Raw genomic sequence first — 22956 nt, 5'->3', positions numbered from 1 at the left:
TGAATTGAATTTATATTTATTTACGTGTCGTGCACCAATTAAGGCGCCCAGCCTATAAGGGCTTACAAGACACATCATCATCATATTTAGACACCAAACAAAATCATCAGAGCACAGACAAAACCAAACAAAAACAAAAACCACATGGAATTCACATAAATAATTCACTTTTTCTTTTTGACCAGGCACTGCATGTAACAGGATAAACAAGCCTCTATGTAAACAAGTGGTCCGCCAGCACGAGGCAAAACAATACCCGTGACAATATGTTGTCATGGTGATGTGGTATTGTTTTACCGTCTTTCTCTAGTGGAGTAAAATGACATCCGGTTGGTTTGCCGACGGCCGTCTGCCTGACTGCACCTGAATGCAACACCAGTGCCTCCGTCCTTCCTCACACTACACAGTGGTGACAGTTTTAACAGGCCGAGCCGACAGCTCGGCTGAGTTTCTATGGTTACCTACGGTCACGCTGCCACTCAACGTAAAAAAAAATGGCGATGCAACATGGCCGCCTCGGTTCGGTGCGTCGCCCACTTATGTATTTGTAACGACTTGTAACAACTCATTCTAAGGTACCAGAAAGCTTTCATTTGTATGCAGCTGTGATTCCACTTCAGTGAAATACGTATTTATGAAAGCAGTATTTGATTTTTGCTAATAAAAAGCCAAATAAGTTCCATACTGGGGCTTTAAGTCTGGCCTCTACAACTGATCAACACTGCACAATCTGGATGGAGGAGGACGTACATGTAAATCTCTGAGGTCAGGGGTCATGTGACGTACCTCTCTGCGCAGGATGCAGTGTACCATGACGATGACGAAGCCTTCCAGCGAGTCAAAGACGGCGAACAGGATCTGGAAGAGCGCCGAGCGCCGGTCGGTGATGGCGAGCACCGCCGACATCCATGTGAGGGCCAGGAGAGGCAAAACCACACAGGAGCTCCACAGTGACGCCCTGCAGGACGGGAGGGGAATGACAGTCAGGGACAGAGCGGACAGACCTCTGTCAACATGACACACACTGATGGAAGACATTACATTACATGTTTTTCCATTAGCTATGATCACTAGTCTTCTATACAAATCAATCCCAAAACATAAAAAGATTAAAAAAGGTATTTAACACAATATTTAACCTGTATCCTTTATGCTCTAAATAAATAACTGCCCACGCTGTTAGCATAGTGTTAGCAGCCTTCAACTCAAACCATGCATAAGTACATAACATCACCACAAAGAATTATGTTACCCCCACAAACAAAAACATACATCCATTATCTGCAGATAGTATATATGTTCAGAATTCACATATATTACATGCATGTATGTTTTAAGATGGTTCAAGTCAAACCATAAGAGGATATATAGTGCCACAGGAGAGAGAGGAGGAGCGAGGGTGAGCAGTGGGGGGAAAAAACGAGTGTAATGAGGCTGAAACAGAATGCATAGACAAACGGAAGAGGCAGAGCGGAGGAGGACAGAGACAGAGAGAGAGAGTCTGGAGAAGTGTCGTTCCCCCTGCCCATGTTTGCCTGACTCGTCCTATTTGTTCTAATGCGCACATCAGGAGTAAACAACAACAATAAACACCTCTCAGTGTCGGGGTCATCCAGTTACGTCTCTATTAGACTGATATCAACGGTTGTTTTCACTTAGGCAAATCCCAGAGGTGGAAAAAAAACTAGTAATTTAATATTTCACAGTTTTCAATTGCTTTTTTTTCCAACAAGTGCTAAGCAGCTGCTGTTGATGTAACTTCCTGGATTGAGAAGTGTTAGGCTTTTACTGTGGAATCTATCCAGTGTGACCTGCATACTGCCTGTAGCTTAGCACAGAACGATGATTACACAACTAATAAAAAAAAAAAAACATAAATAAATAAAAAGAACAAAAAAGAAAACACCTTAACCTGAATCTTAGGAAAAAGCTGAAATTCTATCTATTACATTTCTGTTTCTCCAGTTATTTGAGGGTCTGTACTGTGCAGAGTGCAGGTCTAAGCAGGTGTGAAGTGAGAGGACACACAGAGCTTATGCTGCATTCATTCACACGAAAATATCATTTTCTGATTTTAAACTGAACATCCAAATAATCATGACTCATGTATGAGGCAAGTAAGCACGTGTTTCCTGCAAGGCATTACTAATCAAGCAATGATGACACAGCCACTACAAGTCATGCACTAACAGAGATGTAATGGGCAGAAATACCAATAATAATAATAAAAAAATCATATATAACATAAAACAAATACTGTCTGGATAACACTGCTGCTAGACAAAGTGTTTAGAACTAGAACTAATGCCTGTAATACATCAGGGCCTGTCAGACACACCACATATTCTAATGCACATCATGTGCTGTGTGCAAATGAATTCTTCTGCAAAAAGAAAACACCAGACAAAACTGATAAAGTAAAAACTTGAATGACATCCCTCTAAAATGTCATTAGGTACAACAACAATCAGCATTAATGACCCTGCACTACTTAATAAATGTGCTTTGTTACTTTCCACCTCTGGTATAAATCTGGTTGAGGCATATGTGTGCTGATGCTGCACCATGATATGAACCCTTGTGCAGAGTCTTGTCCACTCTGCCCACAGTGACACTCTGGTGGACACATACTTTTGGCATAAAACTGATCCCCATTAAAACACTACAAGTCAGCACACATTAATCAGTTATTTTCAGTCTGGACCTCCATCATTTGACTGTAGACTTAACTGGTGTTACATTTGCACTCATGTCAACCTGTTAGCAATAATTAGGATTCTATGTTTTTTTTTTTGTTTCCCATGATATTATAACAACTGGTGAGCCATGTCAACACAAGCTACATGTCTAACATGTGGTGGGTGAGGTATTGATGTTGGCTGAGCCAGATAGAAGACAATCAATACAGGACTAATTAAAGCTGGTCTGTACAGTAGAGGCTGACATGTGATGGTGGAACCTGTGGACCACGATGAAACAAAACCAGTCTGACTACTGTACTGAGATCTCATCTTATTTAGGAAGAGATCCTGTTGTCTGGATAAAATAATGAGGTTGGCAATAATACAATTATAACATCAATATTTATAGTAGTGCTGTTTGTTGCATTTAGTGGATGTGGATTGTGTTAGAGTTTTTTTTTTTTTTTTTTTACAACATCAGGATTAGGGCAAAAATTTATTTAATTTGACAAAGACCAGAGGTCTCAACATCATGACAAAAGTCACTTTTGACGAAACCAAAAGAAACATTATTTGAACATTTAAAAATGTTTCGAATTGTATTTTGTTTTGTCAGTCTCTCCAGAAAAACACGATCATGCGATCACATAATTCAGTGCATAATCAGACAAAATCCACATATGTCGGGCAGGGCCGTTGCTTGGTACTAAAGTGGGCCCTTGACTTTTCCACTTTTTTTCTTAGACTACGTATGTATTATCATTTTTTATTTAGCCTACTTTGTTTTGATGCTAATGCAGCATTACTATGAGTATTAGTCAGGGTCTTATGCAGAATAAATCAGTCATACAAAGATTAGACTACTGGGGTTTTTTGTGGGCCCTACTGGGAGCTGGGCCCCTAGAGTTATCACCACCTTTCTCCCCTATACAACGGCCCTGATGTCGGGACTTTTGTTGCATGAATCGCAGGTTTCCACACAAAATACGTGGAATATGCAGAGCTCACATGATTTAATGATGTCTGCATTTCTGTTGAAAAAAAGTTTTTACATAAAGTTGAAAAATGTTGCATGTTTGCTTCACACAGGAGAAGCCATTTTCCCCGTTGCCTTGGGAACGTTATTAAGTGATGTAATTATGTGGCGTGAAATGTTACTGCCTCACAAAAGAAACTAAATGAATCTGTGTGTGTGAGAAAGAAAACATAGCCAATGATCAACTATGATGATGATTATGTTTTACAATAAATGTTGAAATATTGAATTGTTTAAGTGATTGGGACAGAAAAAAAACTTGGAAATGGATTCAATAATATCTGGACATCGTCAAAAGTTACTAAGATAGAACTTCAAAAAAGTATTTAAATTTGTTGTGTATGATTTTTAGACATGCCCATATTGTTTAGATATTAAATAATACACATGAATTGCAGAGTAATGCTGTATGGGGGGAAAAAAATAAAAATCCATACTGTGATATGAATCATGATTTCAGTTGGAATGATCACTTTATATTTAGTTTCAACTGAGAATAAAAAAGATTGATGATGTGACTTTTTGTTTCATTTGTGTTTGGAGATTATAGCTTAGAATATCTCCGTAGCAACACAACATTTCATCTTTAGTCGGACACGTAACAACACGACCATATTGGATTGAATTTGGATTCACTATTCAGCCCTCCGTGGCAAAGGACAAGGTCGTTTACAACAAAAGCTGTAGGACAGCCACAGAGCTGGAAAACTCTTCGTTTTAATGAGTAAAAGTGTTTCCAATTGCACTTTGATGAAAAATGAAACAGGGTGTGGACTAAAAGTGACAAGAGCAGAGTATAAATCCTCACATTACCCAACTGGAGGATCTGCTGCAGTGCTTTGTGGGTGAATTCTTACACATTTTAATCCTCGGAGAAGTAATAAACACTGGCCTGAAACTAAATGAATGTGTGTGATGGACGACGCTGCCTGAGCAGGCTCACACCCCTCACTATGAAAACTGTGTATTAGTCGTTAGGTCGCAGCTTTTCAAAACAATAAGTAGCTGTTTAGAGGCGGTGGAGACAATTACCCTCAACAGTCCTGATCAGATTCTATTGGTATGAGTGGAAAATGAAAGTCCAGGCTGAAAATAATGACCCATCTTGGCATCCATAGATCATAACAACACACACAGGCAAACACACAAACTGAGACAATAAAAGTGCTCGATGTCCTCTCTGCATACAGAGCCACAGCCTTCTCAATCTGCTCTAATATTCATTGTGGGACAAACACACACACACACACACACACATACACAAACACACTCTTATTCAATCATCAATCACATATGCAAAATTATTATTTACACATGAGACAGTTAACACAGTTTGTTTTCAGGAGCAGCAAATAAGCTTCAGGAGCCTCTCATTCTCTGCCAGGGCACCAGGGAGAAGAACAAATGACAGAGGGGTAAAAGGTCAGAGAAACTAACAGGAGAGGGAGGAGAGGGAGGCGAACAGTAGAGGAGAGAACAGAGGCAAGAAGAGTTAAGGAAAAATAATTAGCGGGACTAACATGGCGTTACTGGTAGCTGTGGTGGAAACGTCAGCCGAAGAGATAACTCCGCACTTGGCACATTTGAGCGTCATATTGTACAGTGGCACTGTCATCTGACTGCAAAGTCAAATTAACACGCTGTAACATACACAAACAGATACAGATGCACCTATACACAGACTCGCAGAGATGCGCGTGCGCAACGCGAGCACACACACACACACAGAGAACAGTCACGCAAAAAAAAAAACAGTGAGTCACAGGGTTTCTCGCACAATCTCTCTCTCAGGGCTGCGGTCCGGCTCGGAGTCTGGTGTGTGTCTGTGTGTGTGTGGTTCTGGGGAGAACTGATGTCTGGTTTCTTCACAAACAACTAGTTTGATGGCCTAGAGGAGGTGGAACCCCTCATCACCCCTGCTCATCTCTAGCCTACTGCTTCTGATCAGCAACGCAAAGACTAACACACTCCACAAGCACACGCACAAGCAGCAGGTTCTGTCTGTCGTTACACTCCACAGCCGTCACTGAGGGGAAGCCCAAAGCTTTACACAACACTCAGTAGCTGTAGGATTCCCTGTCCTCCCTTATGTGCTGCAGACCATGAAAGGCTAACCAGATTTGGTTGCCTAGAAACCTTAACAACTGCAACACACAACACGAAAAACCCGATCCTTTGAGGTCCCTGGTTTAAACACTTGTACTGTACTGAATCATTATGTGTCATTATCAAGCTCTTTCTAAATAGTGTGCTATGATTCAGACTGGAACAACTAATGTGTTGCTGGAGGGAATTCAATAACTCTATTTTGTAAAATCATCACTTTGTCATGAGCATCTTTGGTTTCCTTTGTATCCATCTATTAGAATCTACTCACTTCACACTTCACTGTTGTTTTCTATTCTAGATCAGCTCAAATAACCTTGATATCACCAGCCTGACTGTCCTTGTGTTTCTAAATTGTCATGAAAACAAACAGAAACTTTAGGGAAGAAGATATCTACAAAACAGAAAAGTGACTGCAAAAGTGAATGTAAGTACGATTAAAGCAATAGTTCATCATTTTGGCCAATTCACCTATTGCCATAATCCCTATAGTTTTAGCAGTAGGTTTGTTACCTTTAATTGTTGGTGCAAGATGTTTTTAGATCAGCGGGGCAGCTCAGAGGCGCACGGTATTTTCACCTTTCCCTCATCAAACTCATCAAATACACAATCCAACAACTCCAAAACGCTCTGGTGGACAAGTTGTGACCTGCACATTCACCACACTATACTAACGTAGCCTATAATTACATAACATTACGACACATGAAGCAAATACTTGCGTTTTTGAAGTCACGCTGCCCAGCAGCCATGTCTGGAATGTAGTTCCGGCTATGAATTTGCCTTGAAAACAACTCTGTCTCCCAATGTTATGTTATTATTTCATAGCGTGGTGAATGTGCAGGAACTTGTCCATGTGTGTTTTGTAGTTGTTGGATTGTGTATTTGATGAGTTTGACGAGGGAAAAGCAAATGCACCATGCACCTCCGCTGCGTTAGCTGAGCAGCTCACGTCTCTGCTCCGCCGATCTAAAAACAGCTTGCTCCGACAATTAAAGGTAATGAACCTCCTCCTATGACTTGAATTTTCTTCAGCACTGAAATGCATACAAACTTTTTGTAGAGACAAATACCTCTGGAACCAGAAGCTCCCACAACTTCATAACTCACTTGAATAAATATGAAAAATGAGAGAGACGCCAAAGCCTGAAATTCTCTGTTGATTTACTAGAACACTGAAGCATTTAATAACAGCATTGGTTCATTTCCAGCTATGACTCACATATTAGTCTTCCAGCATATAATTCTCCCAAAACTTCCCCAAACAGGTCTTCATTTATTACTGTATCTCTCAACTGCTGTTGCTCGACCAAGACTGACTACAAGACTGCAGATATTGACAGGTAATAACAAACTCATCTGTTACCATATGGCTCTCTGCTAAACTACAATTAAAGTGGAGGAGGTGAAGGGATCGATTCTTGTAGCCTCTGGAAGCCTGGATTAAAAATCACATAATGGAAGAAATTCAATTTCAAGTAAAAGGGCAATACAAGTGCTAAATGCACACTGTGGGCAATGATATTAAAAAGCAATCTACACTTGAAATACAACACCTCTTCACCAGACTTATGGACCAAGAGGCAAAAGGTGGGTGTGGAGGGTCGGGTGAGCTACAGACAGCTAAATAAATATCTAATATAGACTAGCATCACATTGATTGGCTGCAAACTGCTCCTCAAGTCAAACATAAACCTCCTTCTATAAGCTTTATTATAGCTTTTATCAGTTTATTAGCCTATTGTTAGCTATATCCATAATAAACAAGACTTCCTTAGGTACTGACAATCATGGGAAAACAGCTAATGAGGAAAATACTTAATTGAGAGTGGGAAATAAAGGCTAAGACACACAAACTCCAACCAAGAGAGACATAAACCACTTGACAAGGGTTTCTATCACTGTTGTGTTTTAGTTCCTCCTCTGGGCAGCTACATCTCAGACTGGAGGCAGTGAGACTATCAGAATATGATGGGATGGAACGAGTCTAGCTGGTTAGCATGCTAGCTTCAGTAGAAGAAAAGACATGATCAAGACAAGAGTTAACTTCTGTGTTTGTTTCTCACCTCTAAAGAAAGATGTTGGTGAGTAAATGAATGAAGTTTGATGCTAAACTCACAGCTGGTAGATAAACAGCTGTCAATGCATTCTCTGAATTGGGTGCACTTTGCTTCCCTAAGGCCATAAATTGATAGATCCATGTGTCTTTGGACTATAAAACAAAAAACAAACTTATTCAATTCATGGGTTGCTAAGAGTAGCCTAGATGACAGACACATTTATGTCCCCATCGACCAGAATCACTTTTTCATTAAATCTAAAACAAATAAAAATAGCTGTTAATCAAATTTGTGTTATAAAAATATTCCTGACTACTTTAACCAAAACAATACAAAATCTGAAAAAAAAAATGAAATAGCAATATTTTATCATGTCCCCCAGTTTTAACAACATACCAATTCCCATGTTTTAAAAATAATGGTTCAGTTCAACATCCTCAGCATTGAGGAAGTGATGTCACTCAAGTCTTTAGAAGAACATACTGTAAAGAGAAAACATGTTAGCATCTTTTCTTACATATATTTCATAGTTTTTATTGTGAGATTGACAGCGTCAAGCTCAACCTTTCAAATCCATAATAACAATCATGTTGAAAAATACTATAATTTCATGATTTCCTCAAGTCATGTGATGCTACATGCCTCGGCTAATTAAGGATATTTGTCTACTTTCATTGTTAACAGGGTTGAACGTTTTTATTAAAAATCAGACAACCCAAAGTGCACCGAATTCAGAGAATCACCCACTGAATAACAATAACAAAGCCTACTATAAAAATAGCTAATTTAACTTTAGCTTCTCATTGACAAGGCTAATATATGGTTACGATCTATAAACACACTCCCTGTCTGCTCTCATTTTCTCTGAGCATTAGCCTCTAATTTGGGGGGAAAGGAGAGTCGACAATGAAGAGGGAGATCCAGCAGTGAGCCCCGTCTCTGAGGTGAGAGCTGACCTGCCCAGTGCAGATGCTGCTGCGTGCTTAATTAGATGTTGCATAAATTAATTAGCTTCATTAAACATGTTTTGAATTTGAACCTTGGGAAACACAGACAAGAGGGGGTGAGTCTGGGGGGGAGTGTTAGGATGGAACCAAAGGGTAAAGAAGTTATTCCTCTTTCCTTTTTTTTTTTGTCCACCACAGGCAAAACTACAAAAAACAGCCACATCACTGCAAGGTCAGCACAAACGATAAAATCTAATTTCAAACCAGCGAGATCAAATTCAGGCGACTAACAACCAACGCCTGAGCAGCCGCAGGATCCGCTGTTCAGATTTGTCTTCTAAACTCGCCATGACCCAAGAATACGCTTCAGAGAGACTGGGACCGCAAACTGTGAGCAGGACACAGAGGAAAAGACAGGGTCAACCGGAGAACTGGGTCTCAGAAAAACCATTGACCTCATGTCCTAAGATGATCGAAGTACAAGTGGAATGATAAATTAGCTTTAACTTAAAAAATAGAGGCGAGGCTTAGCTGCTAACAACACTAGCACTTCTTACAGAACTTTAGATTGTTCAAGTTGCACTGTAGGTAATGAGGGTGTCATGTGTTTGAACCCCAAATACAGTATTGACAGAAAGTGACTTAAGCTGGTTGGGCATCTTACCAGGAAGCCTCTCTGTGTAATGCACTGTGCCAAAAGAATGGCTGCACACATTCAAGTGCAAACCCTGAATCAAAAATGTATGACAAAATACTCTCAACTCAAGGTACACTTACTCATTTTTTGATATTTTTTAAATGTTGGTCATGTAAATAGTAAGTTCAGATCTGAGTCCTGCAGCAGGACACCCCGCTGTGTTGTTGACAACAACCACCAAAGTGTGGCCTTCGCATTCGTTGCCATTTTTGGATTAGCCAGAAAGTAGGCGGAGTCAGCCGCTACGACGATGTCAGTGGTGGAGCAGCCCACACTAAGCCTTAGGAATCTGTCTTTACTGTACAAACTAGGCTACTCCTAGTTTGACTAATGAGTCTCCTGGTCTTTATTAGATATGAATGTCCATCATGAACCTTAAAATGAGATTGTTGATTACTGAGTAGCAGTGGAGAACAATGGTATCTGAGCTTGTATCTGAGTACTCCACCCCAGTACTTGAGTAAGAGTACAAATACTACTGGTAAAATTTACCCCGTTACAAGTAAAAGTAGCTCAGTCCACATGTTACTCGAGTAAGAGTAAAAAAGTACTTGCTTCTAAAGGTACTTAAGTATCCAAAAGTACATGCTTTTAAATTTACTTTAAGTAAAAGTAAGAGTAAGAGTAAATTTCTTATTTTTCACATCAATGAATGACTCTAATTGTTTCTAAATGAATTTAAGGAGCTTTTAACTCTTGTTTGTGAGAATTAACTCTTTGAAAGCAGCTGCACTGATGTGCTGCTTTTAGGGGTTAGGGTTTCCTTCTTTGACTAACACAGCTTGTGTCCAATAGGAGTTTAAAGTAACGAGTACTTTTCAGCCTTCCTAGAAATTAACTTGAGTAAAAGTAAAAATATTTGTCTTGGAAATGTATTCAAGTAAGAGTAATAAGTACCAAAGAAATCTAATATTCAAGTAAAGTACAAATCCTCTGGATATGTACTTAAGTACAGTACTCAAGTAAATTGACTCCGTTACTGTCCACCACTGGCTTGGTCCACAATAAATAACCAAACAACCACCTGTGGAGAGCATCTTAAACTGCTGAACCAAATGCTCCAACCCGACTGGTCCTTCCTGTCAGACACTAAGTGTTTCTATCAGTTACTCCCATCAGCTGCACAGGACATGCAATACCGACTACCGTACTAACCTTGCACACACACATTCCAACAGCATTCAAGAAAACAGAAAATATTAATGACACTGCACTGCAACTACCAGTTTGTTATTGTTGAGGAAAAAGGGTCACTGTTTTTCTAAAAGCATTCCAGAAACAGTCAGAACCTGAGGCGGTAATGGGTTAAGTCTACCAGCTAAGAGGAGGTAGCATCAATTGCAAGGTCAACAGTGAAATAGTGAGGTAAATAGGCAGGAAATAATAGTAAGCCAATCAGAGGTGCTTGCTAGAGGATTCAGCAAGTTTGGTGATGGGCAGGGCTGGTAGCCATACATTAAGAAGAGGGTGGGATGGGCAGGTATTTTTTTACCCAATCACTGATGACATGGGAGGGGGCTTCTGAGACTGATGTTTTCCTGATTGGAGAGCCCTGAGTGAGAGAGAGGGGATTCTGTGCAAACTCAAACATGACATTTCAAACAGCAAAACAAGTACAGTTGAAACAGAGAAATCATTGGAGAAAGCACACATTTTCAGAGAGAGAGAGAAAGAAAATAACATTTGAATGCACCAACAATGCCAATGGAGACAAAAGAGTCTGCTGGTAAAGAGGAGCAGGGTGCAACAGGACAGATAAGCCTTACAACAGTTTACACTACACTAATTTTTAATGTCAGCAGTCTCATGCATTCTTATTAGTTATTTGTAATCATTTGGAATATATCCTTGCTATGAAGCCCACACACGAGTGATAGCATTTTCTATTTAGTGTAGCATTCATTTGAACAGCTCTTCAACTTGGTTTCCCACGGGTAGGACAGGGCTTTTAACATGCTGTGTGCAGCTATATGCTGGTTTTTAGTCAATATCTTCTACTGTGCCATTCATTTAACCTTTTATCATTCCAATCTACAATAATGTGGGTACTTTATATTTAATATTCTACATTCCCTGACTCGTGTTTCCAACTGCTGCACTGGACTGGAAGTCTACCTACCCTAATAACAATGTGTCCCTTCATGCTAATACATAAGAGGGGGGTATCTATAATTGATGATGATGTAATAGTCAATGGTCAGACTACCTGTTATCTAGATGTGCACACTGTCCAACTTTCAATTATTATTATTTTTCTCATCATACAATATAATTCACCAGTATTATATTCCATCCTATCTCCATCACTTCACTGAGCTCTGAATTATGGTAGCTCAAGAATTGTAATAAAATATGTATGACATCCTGGGTTTTATTTCTACACTTCTGTTCATCGCTTCTATTGGTTATGAGAACGCTGTATTTTCCAAAGTAGATGCTGAGATCTTTTTTTGGCCCATCAGAGCGTAATCTCAGCACCTACTTTGTAGAGTACAGTGCTATAACCAACACCCTGGTGAGGTCTTACCCTGCTTCCCTTTACTAGAAACAACCAAACAGGAGAAAAAAAGAAGACATGGATGGATTTACAGAGCTTTACATTGATAGCAACACCTGAAACAAAGAGCAGCTGGAGGAAAATGCAACATATTTGAAACTTAAAGACAGCAATGAAATGAGTCATCATCTTGCTCAGTCTGTGCAGGACCAATAACCAGACACCCTTCCCCACATCTTTCTTATTCTTTATTATCTCTAATTCAGAACCACTGATCACTGTCCTAGTCTGTATGAGAAAACACACTCTTTTGGTCTCTTATCGCTTTTTTTTTTTTTTTTTGATTAAATTAGAAACATTTCTCTTTCATCTGTTTTTGCTATTTTCTTCTCACCCTCCTGGTGTTAAAAAAACAAAACAAAGTGTTTATTTTCAGCCAATTTGACAAAAGTCTGGAAGGGTGGGCTAGGTTGATATGAGGTAAAAGAGGCAATAACTGCCCTGGTCTTTCTCCCTATAGCTAAGCCATCAGACTGGTTATAGGTCGCTGTGTAAAATGGATGTGTGGTATAAGGCATACCCCGCCCTCTCCTTTAGTTTCATATCAGTAATGCCGTCTTTGGACACCAGTTTGTTAAAAACGAGAATCCCAATAACCATGTTAACCTGTCAAAGAGAAGAGGCACAGGATTAAAGCAGACCAGAGACAGTTTCATCACTTCACAGCATGCAGCACTGTTCTGATGATGATGATGATGATGATGATGGATAACCATGACAATGACACACACACACACACACACACACACACACCTCCTCATACTTACTGTAGGTTCTGCATTGTAAATACTACGACTTAAATGATCGAGACAAACATTTCCCAGGCACTCGATGAAGCGTCAGAAGTACAAACTAGTTGAAGAGATGGATTGTTAACACATATATTAATTTTTCAATGTAGACAGTGCGCTGAAAAAAGAAATCATACATAAAATATGAGCTGTGTGAAATCAAAGGCGGGGGAGAGGGAAAGGAAGGGGGGGTGTCCTTGACTGTGGTAATTCCTACAATTTTTTTGCGCTTTGAGGGACGGTCTATTAAAACGTCTTGTGCGGGCCGCTCTGAGCCGGCCTCCAGTGAGGCTGCCAATTGGAGCAGTGGCCTATCCCTTTAGAAAAGAAGCAGCTTGTGTAGAGGAGAGACACAAAACCAAGCCGTTCAGCCGTAGGCGGGGAAGAAACACCGGGAAGTGAATCAGTGAAACCGTAGCTAATGGATTTGATTAGTGACACAAGGACACAGTGTCAGTGCAGAGTGTGCTCTGCCAGGATTCCTGCCTGGGATTCACCTCAGCTGTAGGTTGAACATGAGGGGAGCTGAGCTATAGGCTACAGTTGTATGCAAAGGTTTAGTATATAGGCAAACAATGTCATCTTTGGATTTTTGAACTGATAATGAGCAAACAAATTAAAAACGGGGGATATTATGTTGCTACTTTGCTTTGTTTTAGTTCAAGAACAAAAAAATAATATGAATCAAAAAATGTTCAAACAAGGAACGCTTTGTGGACTCATTTCTCAATTAGAGACGTAGCAGATACAAAACCAGAGTAAAACTCAAAGGCACTCTCTTTAAATCAATAAAATGCCTTTATTTATCTGCCATTGTCACAGTGACATTAAATAACTTCCACGTCTTTTCTGTGAGTCTTTGTTACCTCTGAGGTGGATCAAGGTCATGACCTTTGCAGGGGTTGGCTGGTGACCACATCCACCAAGTGGAAGCTTCTCATTGGTAGAACACCAAGACAAAAGAACCAGGTGTCTCTGAAATATCTGTTTGACTCCCTGATGAAGGCTTGATGCTGAAACGCATCAGAGTTATTTTTAATATGACACATTTTATTGATTTAGAGAGAGTGCCTTGGAGTTTTCTCTGTTTAAAAAAAAATACAAATAAGAAATTAAACAGTAGCCACGTCGCTAAGCCAGTAATCGAAGGAGCTCTTAGTAAGTTTTGCTATTGCTGATGTTAGCATTAATTGGTCTGTTTACTGACAAGACTTGCACTACAGTTAAGGGGTGTTCACACCAAACGCGATGCTGCGTTGTCGCGCGTCAAGATTACATGTAAAGTCAATGCACAGACGCGATTAGACGCGAAATCGCGCCGGGCGACGCGATACGCGCGTCACACGCGACGCGATGCCGCGAAAATCGCGTCAACGCGCAAGTTGAAAATATTGAACTTTTGCGGCGACATCGCGTGACGCCGTGACGCGACAGCCTATCAGCGTTGAGATTCTGACACAACAATACACTGCTACTCACCGGGAACAGATGCACAGGCACTCCGCAGCTGAAATGAAGCGCCTGTAAAACTTTAACTTAGTTGGTGTCCTGCCTGGAGATCCTGGCACCAACCCTAGCAAGCAAGTCCTCAAACTGAGCAACAGTAGGTACAACGGCCGTGGCGCGATACGTAAACAGGGCTGAGCGGAGTTTTTTTTACCTGCTACACCAGGACCAGGACGTCAAGGATCAGCTTCACCTCGTCCATTGTCAAGCCTACGGTAAAATGAGTGCACTTTATGTGTCTCAACACATTTTTACATCCGTCCTGTTAGCTGGATTGACAATAGAGGGGAGGGGAGGGGGGACGCGATGACGCAAATTTACACAAAACGGTCACGCGTCAAAACACGAGCGATAGCGCGACAGATTCTCATTTGTTGCGCGAAAAAATCGCGTTCATCGCGTTTGGTGTGAACACCCCTTTAGTTTGCTAGCTTCTTCTTGAGCTTCTGGACCTGCAGCACATTGCAGCTGCTCACAGGCTCATGATCAGATTGTGGTTCAGAGCATCTGTTTCCATGTTGGACAAGCTCTGTGTTGTACCATAGTTTATGTCCAGCTTGCTAGCTGAGTAAAGCAGTGAAGATTCTTCTAAAGTGTAAACAGCTGTTGATGCTAACATCCAGCGCAGGAATTTCACGAGGGCCACGAGGGCCATGGCCCTCGTGCCCGTCCGATTTGGCCTTGTGCCCTTGAAAAAAATATCTGCCCTAAGGCCACAGTGGCCTTGATGCCCCACCCGCACTGCCCCGGTTGATTTTGCGGTTTTCTCCTTTGCCTCTTTCCTATCAACACGGCTTTGACACCTGCGTCTTTGAAGAAAAAACAATGCGTATTTTGCTGACATTCTGGCAGCAGCATCACCAGGGGTGGGTTTGATTCGAGCCTGGCATAAACCGCTCGGGCGGCTATAACAACAGTTTGACGACCAATCGATCACCGGCCAACCAGGTGACTTCATCAAACACACCCCACCCACCGAACCAATCATGTGGCTGGAAAAGAGCCAAGCCACAACATGTCAACACATGCTAGTGTTTGGGCTGCTGCAGCCGTGCACGTCAGCAGAGGGACACCGCCGGTAAAAAAAAAAAAAAAATAGAAAACATAAAAAAAGAGTTTTGCCTCGGAAGAAAATGTGAAGGAGTCAAGGAGAACTCGGATGGCTGGCTGTGAAAAGATGCGTGGTGTGTCATGTTTGAAACTCTGAAGTAGGCTATAACGCTAAACTTTCACAATGGAGACGCCAGACAGCTGGAGCAGACCGACGTCCGGCCGCGTTCACCCAACACGGACGCGGTCACGGTGCGGTCGCTCTGCTGCTGCTGCTGCTCAGCCCACTGAGCCCAGAGCGACTGTTGTGTTCACACCGACACAAACGCACCACACTCGGGCGTAAAGTTCAACTGTGCCGACCTGAACACTGCCCAGACCCAGGCAAGCTACTATACTAACATCTGTTTTATTTATATGATACTGTTGTATAATGTTCATCATTACATCTGTCATGTTCAATTTTTGACAGGAAAAAAAAAATCACAAAATAACCTTCTGATAACTTCAAATCTCACTTGTGACAATAAGGGAATATTTAAGCTTGAACAAAATGATTTGAGTTATATCATGATATAAATTGATGTTGACTGATATGAAAAAAAAATATCGTGATAGGATTTTTTCTCATATCGCCCAGTGCAATAGTGAACAAGTAAGATAGGAATTTCAAAACATAGCTGCATAGGACTGGACCCTTGTGCAAAAAATTAAATGCATAAATGAATTTAAAGTAGAACATTTCTGGTTTGCTTGAGCCCGTTTTATGTATTAATTTAACAGATACCGGTAGTTAGTAAATTCATTAAAGACGTGGATTTAAAATCATTGTTCTATTTTATGGCCTTGCTGCCCTAGCTTTTGGCCTTTGTGCCCTCAAAAATTTGACAACATGTAAGGCCAAGTGGCCTTGCCCCTAAAATGACGAAATTCCAGGCCTGCTAACATCTATAGCAAAATGTACCAATAGCCTCCATGTAGTTCATGGACTAAAAAAAGTCATTTTGCATACAACTGTCCATCAATGAATGTCATGACTGGGATGATGATTGGGAACATTTGAAAACATGAATATAACATATCATATAGGCTAACATGACTAAGTATGAATAAAAGTTTAGTGTGTTTTATGGTGTTACAATATATATGTTCCAAATCATCTTACACTTTTATGTTTATGACATGTATTAATGCTAATTTCATTGGACTAATTATGTTTAAGCTATCAATATATGATTTTAACAACCTGCCTGCCAACTGGATGCTTGTTATCACAGATTTATCACAAACATGTTATTGATCAATTTTCTCGAACATTAATCAATAAACACAACCAGAGTTACAGAATTTCTTATTAATAATAATAATAATAATAATAATAATAATAATAATAATAATAATAATAATAATAATATGAAGAAGAAGAAGAGGAGGAGGAGGCAGGGTAGAGAGAAGGAAAGGAGGAAGTAAACAAGGAAAGTAGGAAGTGAAGAAGCAGAGAAGATAAAGCAGAGAGGGAAATAAATATATTTTTCCTTTTAGTTGACTCTTTTTCAGTTGGTTATTATATTTGTGAGGCGGTGTGATGACAGTGACAGAGCTCAGTGTGCACCTGCTCCACTATCATCTACTACTAACGCTTTAACAAAGGTAAGCAGGCCTTTTATTCACAGGATGTTTATGTGAGGGACAGCAGCAGGAGCCTCGGTGTCCAACACATACACACACAGCTGACATCAGGTCATGTTCGGTCTTATTGGGTAATGCAGTCTCCATTACAGTAGATGACCTGTCAAAGCTCTGAATGGCCGGTTGCCTGTCTTCTCAGCCAGTCAACAGCTACTTTCATTATTGTCACACTTTGGCTAAACACATCTGACATCTCCTGGAAACTCCTTCATCCAGTTGGCAGGATCTCACAAACACAGTGGCTGTCGACTCTGAAATTTGTATTTTGATGAGACGAGATTTCTTAATTCTTGTGATTAGTTTTTTCTTTTTTTGGATCTGGTTTCTTTTAGCAATTTAGTAATTACCGAGATTATTACTGTGCTTGTTAATACTATTAATTATAAATCCCTGCATAGACTGCATGCGTTTTTTTGTTGTGGAAACTGTTATTTAGTCTAATTTGATTTGAATGTCGAGGTGTTAAAAGCAGAACATGAGTAACAGACTTAAGAGGATAAAGGAAATACCAAGACAACAGCTGCAGCTGGTCCAACAAATGCATAAAGAAGACCTCCTTCCAGAGACAGCCAGCAGCTACAAGAGAGGAGGGAGGAGAGAAACACAGGCAGAGAGAGACATGATTAGAGAAAGTGAAGATGATGGAGGAGAGAGTCAGAGTCAGAGAGAGAGGGGGGAGGAAGATGGAGGAGGGGCAGAATGAGGTGGAAGGTAGAGGAATGTAAGAACGGGGGGAAGTTAAAAGATAGATGAGACGGAGGAAGAGAGAGGTTAAATATGCTGCAAACACAAACCTACAAGCATGTGTCATATCCATGCATTAATACTTAAAGAGGGGGAGGGATACAACGTAGGTCTGCTTACTAGCTCGGCGTTCCGTATCCCTTCGCCTTGGTGAATCCGACCGAGATGGCCACCACTAGAGCGGGGAGACCTGGAGGGAGAGGGAGGAGGACAGCAGACAAGAGGACGTCAGCGCGGGACACATTGACGGAGACAGACAGTACGAGTGAGTGACGTAACGAAGACGGGAGGCCCACCCCAGCCCAGACACAGGAAACGTTTGCGTATGATGCGATTCCTGAGGCGGCCCGTCACCGCCATGTAGGACTGCCACGCCTCGGTCAGCACCCAGCAGAACGACGACAGGAAGAAGAAGTGGAGGAAGGCGGCGATCAGGGTGCACAAGACCTGAGACAAGACAGCCAGAGGAGAAGACAGGGAAAAAAAAAAAAATGAGGACACAATTCTCAATCAGTGTGTCGTCACTATGGGTGATACCACACTTTTGGGATTCAATACGATACTTTTTCTTGTATTTTCATTGATACCGATACCGATACCAATACTGATAATTTCTTACTGGCAATTTTTTTCATTCAAAATATTATTAGGCTACATTTAAGACAAATCACATGACAGATACAGCATTTATACCAAATGTATTATGGTCAATACATAGTAAAACTAAAATTAAAATAAATAACATAAATATGAATGAAATAAATTAAATATGAACAAAAATGTGCACATTTTCACTTTTCTTGTTGTTTTCTTGCCCTTTTCTTGTCAAAAAAAGAAAGAAAATACCGATCTTGGTAGAAAAAGGTAAAAAAGATAAATAATAATCATTGTAGGTTTCTGGGTGTGTGGTCTTGAGATGCTTGAACAAGTTGCTAGTGTTGCTGCTGTGACACTCTTTTGTCACATACCTGGCACCTTGCCGTAACTTTGTCCACTTGTGAGAAATAGCACCACACCACACTTCGCTTTTTGTCTGCCATATGTATATGTCGCTTCTTTTGCTCTCCCGCATTTGTGTCGGCTGAATTTGCACGGTTGATGCTCAGCCAATCATGTTTCAGGTTTCCTGTCACGTGACACCACTGACCAGCTCAATACGCCGCCAGGGAGAGGGGTGTCTCGGTACATAGTAATTGAAGTAAGCTATCTAAAACAGCTGAAAGTTACCGGTGTGCATGCACCCCCAATTCTTATTTTGTGAGTATCAATATATGTTTAAGGAAATCGAGGCCAAATGAGTAGCGTGTGAGTATCGATGTATCGATATCACAGGATCGATACGCCCATCCCTAGTCGTCACGACGATCGCACACCTGAGGGGTTCTCACCTTATTTCGTGTCTGCGTCTGTCCAATGAGAATAAGAGCGTTGGAGGAGATGATGGAGAGGCAGAAGTTGATGAGGATGACTGAGCGCTCGGACCGGATGTACCTGCAGGACAGGGACACAGATGCAACCACACCCACATTAACATGTTTCTCCATCGCACTAACACACCTAGACACACCTCATACATAAGCAGTCCCAGTATCCATCACTCTCTTCTAAAGTGTACAATACACAACATAGTGAAATAAGGATTGATATTATGGAATATATTGCAAATCGTAGAAAACGCTGCAATACTCTGTATAATCACACGTCTAGAAGCCTGGAGATTTTTCTTCTTTTTTTGGTTTTGTTTTGTTCTTTTCATTTCATCTGCCTGGTCACTGGGGTCATATGGGCCAGTTCCAACTGTATTATTGTTGCTGTTAGGAAAACCACTGGTACTGTTATTGTGTGGGGTCTTTCTCTCTCTCTGTCTTATTTCTTTAAATGCTTTGACTGACCTTTTCTCAGTAAATGCATGTATTTGGTTCACTTGGTTGGACGCCACTTAAATCTACTTATCATCTTGTATTATCTTGATCGAGATGGTGATCCATGCTTTTATTAGCTCTTGACTAGACTATTGTAATGCACTGCACATTGGAGTCAAGCAGTCTTCACTCTCCACACTGCAAAAACTCAACATCTTTCCAAGAATATTTGTCTAGCTTGTTTTTAGACACTTTTTACTTCTTTCAAGCATATTTTCACTTAAAATAAGTAGAAAAATCTGATAGTGGAGCAAGTTTTTCTTTCTTATTACAAGTACAAACACTGGCAGATTTTTCTACTTATTTCAAGTGAAAATTTGTTTGAAACAAGTGAAAATGATCTAAAAACAAGTACATTTTTAGGTGATGAGTCTTATTCTAAGTGGAAAGAGATTAGTTTTGACTAGAAATTAGACATTTTGACTAGAAATAAGACAAATATTCTTGGAAAGATTTTGAGTTTTTGCAGTGTAGATGTGTCCATCCAGCTGTAAACATTGGGGCAATCGTGATTTCTCTGTGGCTGGTCCCAAATATTGGAACACCTTACCCTCTGATTTACGTGTCATCAATGACCTGGCACTCTGCAAGTCCAAACTCAAGACCCATTTATTTAAAATGGCTTTTAACGTGTAGTGATGCTGTGACATTCTCCAGTTTTATATGTCTCTGAATATGGTTTTAATGTTTGTTTTATTCTTGCTGATCCTCATTTTGTATCTTTTATCCCTTTAAAGCACCTTGATCATCACTCCAGATGTTGTAAAGCTATATAAATAGCTTTGATTGACTGAATGATTGATTGTTAAAACTGTTATTTTGAGTTCAATCATAAGTGGCTGCAGCAGACACAGTGAGCTGTGATGTGCATCTGGAGCTGCTGCAGTTTATTACAGTCCTGTGAACTCAGGATGCTTTATGGAGCCTGTTTCCTGCCAAAGCTGAACAAACAGAACAAAACAAAACATGTTTTACAAATGCCCATGAATCAGTAAGAAACATTGTGTGATTTGCAAAAAAAAAAAAAAAAAAAACATTACCAAACTAATGCATTGTGCTGTGCAGGTAGAAAACACAAAACAAACACACAACATGTTTGTTGTGGATGACTGACGACAGATCATCCTCTTGTCCACAGTGGCTGTTCAATCTGCTCAAATTAACCCGTGTGCAAAACAAAAGGGGATTGTTTGTCTGGTTTTTGTTACATTTGCTGAATAACAGGAGGTTTGTAAACAGATTCTGGTTTGACTTTTGGCTCCGTGATGTTTTCAGATGTGATCTGTGAGCCGGGCCGACAGATCAGAGCTGTGATGACTGTACAGAGTCTGACTGTAGACATTCTGCTTGGTTCCGCGTGTCGCTGCCGGGAACGTAACACCAGCCAGCAGCTGTCTGCAGACATCAGCCTGACGTCTCGTCACCACAAACAGCTCCCATCAATTAGTGAGCAGACTTTTCACTTTCTGTCCCGTCTGTGCTCAGACTGATTATTAAAGACGATGTTGTGATGTTTCTGCACATGGAGGTCTGGAAATACAGATGTGTCACAAACTGGTGTGAGCAGGGAAACGGGAACACTGGGAGAGAGCCAATCACAGAGCTACAGCAGCTGAGTGGTTTAATAAACAGTCAAACAAAAGGCTGCTGAGATGCTGAGATACTAGTCGGGGGTCACAACTAGAAGAGGCCATCCTTTAAAGGGATATTCCGGCGTAAATTTAACCCATGGTCTGACACACCATGACACAGAGTAAGACCCCCCCCCAGAGATCAGGTTTGCCAACTGCTAGCTTCTCTAGTTGTAGCAACTTCACCAAAGACCGCACGATAGCAATACACTGCTGTCGATTCCTCCACCAGCAAATCGCCATCAAAAAGCCGCTCATAGCCACAGATAATGCTCAGAAGGGGGTCTTACTCAGTGTCATGGTGTGTTAGACCATAGGTTAAACTTACGCTGGAATATTCCTTTAACACTAGAACCGCCAACTGGCGTTCATTGGACAACTTTGATTTTCATTTGTGCATCTATATTTAAAAAAAAAAACATCCAGTCCACCAGTCTGTGACTTTTCCTAAAATGATGTTGGGCAGCAGAAATTATTTTCCAGACTGGACAGACTGGTAAAAATATTGTGGAAGAGGTGTATCCTACATGCCGGGGAAAAATATCAACAATATATGGTATCGAAATAAAACGAAATTCGTAAAACTAGCAAACTAGTGGACAAATATGTCAAAAAATGCAAAGGGAAAAAGCAGACTAGCTGTGCTCTTCATGTAAAGCGCCGACGTGAGCATTCATCTAGTGGGGGGGGGGGGCAGAGCAATCCTGCGGGATGATGGACAGCTCCATCATTACCTGACATATCAAACAAAGAAAACTATGGACTATGGATGTTGCCGTAAAAAAAAAAAAAAGGTTGTTTATTTAGTGGAAGCCCGGCTTTACAGGGGGCTACGGAGTTACGGCCCAGAGTAGCTATAGTGTTAAAAGACTACGACAAACGGAATACCTATACAGCACAAGGTAATGCTTTATTACAGTTCGTCCAATGAACGACTCATGGCGGTTATAGGTATATAGCGTCCTCCGGCGGTTCTAGTGTTAAGTGTGAGCCAGTTGTGATGAGCTCACGGTTCTCTCTGGGATGGGATGGAGTGGGAGCCAGGGAACGGTACAGAAACCTGAGGCTGAATTTACATTTTAAAGACGGGACTCTGAGTCAACTCTGCTCTTGGTACTTGAGAAATCAAGACAATAGATTTCATGTTTATTATTGTAACATAAAAGTTCTCCAGTACAATTTATATCACCAACTGGGTCTTGATTAAGATGAACTGTAGGTCTGTGAATGATGATGTCAGCTTTTTATGCTCTTAATATGTGTAATACATTCTTGTTGCTGGTGTGTGTGTGTATAACAAACTGCACTGTATTTTACAACTTTTTACAATTTTGCTTGTGACCTGCCAGAGAAGTGCAGATTTGAATTAGCTTTAAGCTAACTCTGGTATAATGCATCAAATGGTAACATTTATGTTAAATATCGCACATGGTCCATGTATAAATCAAGAAAATAGATCTCACTGAGTGTGTGTGAGTGTGGTAAGACTGAGAAGGCTGTATATCAGCTATATTTTCAACAACCAGGTTCCAATGTGCA

At 40.7% G+C, this 22956-nt stretch overlaps 1 protein-coding gene across 6 annotated transcripts in view; it reads right to left on the bottom strand.

Annotated features, from left to right (window-relative positions):
* Window positions 1-22956, bottom strand: part of adgrb1a (adhesion G protein-coupled receptor B1a) — a 208795-nt gene that overhangs the window by 15421 nt on the left and 170418 nt on the right. For 3 of the 6 annotated variants that reach the window (XM_083989799.1, XM_083989800.1, XM_083989803.1), the window contains 7 exons: window positions 19253-19355; window positions 18161-18311; window positions 17985-18054; window positions 17630-17696; window positions 12605-12690; window positions 5238-5336; window positions 787-958 (listed from right to left, as the gene is read on the bottom strand). In XM_083989799.1, the coding sequence (XP_083845925.1) occupies window positions 787-958; window positions 5238-5336; window positions 12605-12690; window positions 17630-17696; window positions 17985-18054; window positions 18161-18311; window positions 19253-19355 (748 nt within the window). Of the gene's footprint in view, window positions 1-786; window positions 959-5237; window positions 5337-11019; window positions 11080-12604; window positions 12691-17629; window positions 17697-17984; window positions 18055-18160; window positions 18312-19252; window positions 19356-22956 lie in introns of all 6 variants that reach the window. The other 3 variants (XM_083989798.1, XM_083989802.1, XM_083989801.1) reach the window with 2 other exon arrangements.

Source organism: Trachurus trachurus (assembly GCF_905171665.1).
Source record: "Trachurus trachurus genome assembly, chromosome: 16".
In the NCBI taxonomy this organism is placed as follows: Eukaryota; Metazoa; Chordata; class Actinopteri; order Carangiformes; family Carangidae; genus Trachurus; species Trachurus trachurus.
The sequence above is the reverse complement of the archived record's forward strand: the minus strand, read 5'-3'. Positions and strand labels throughout refer to the sequence as shown.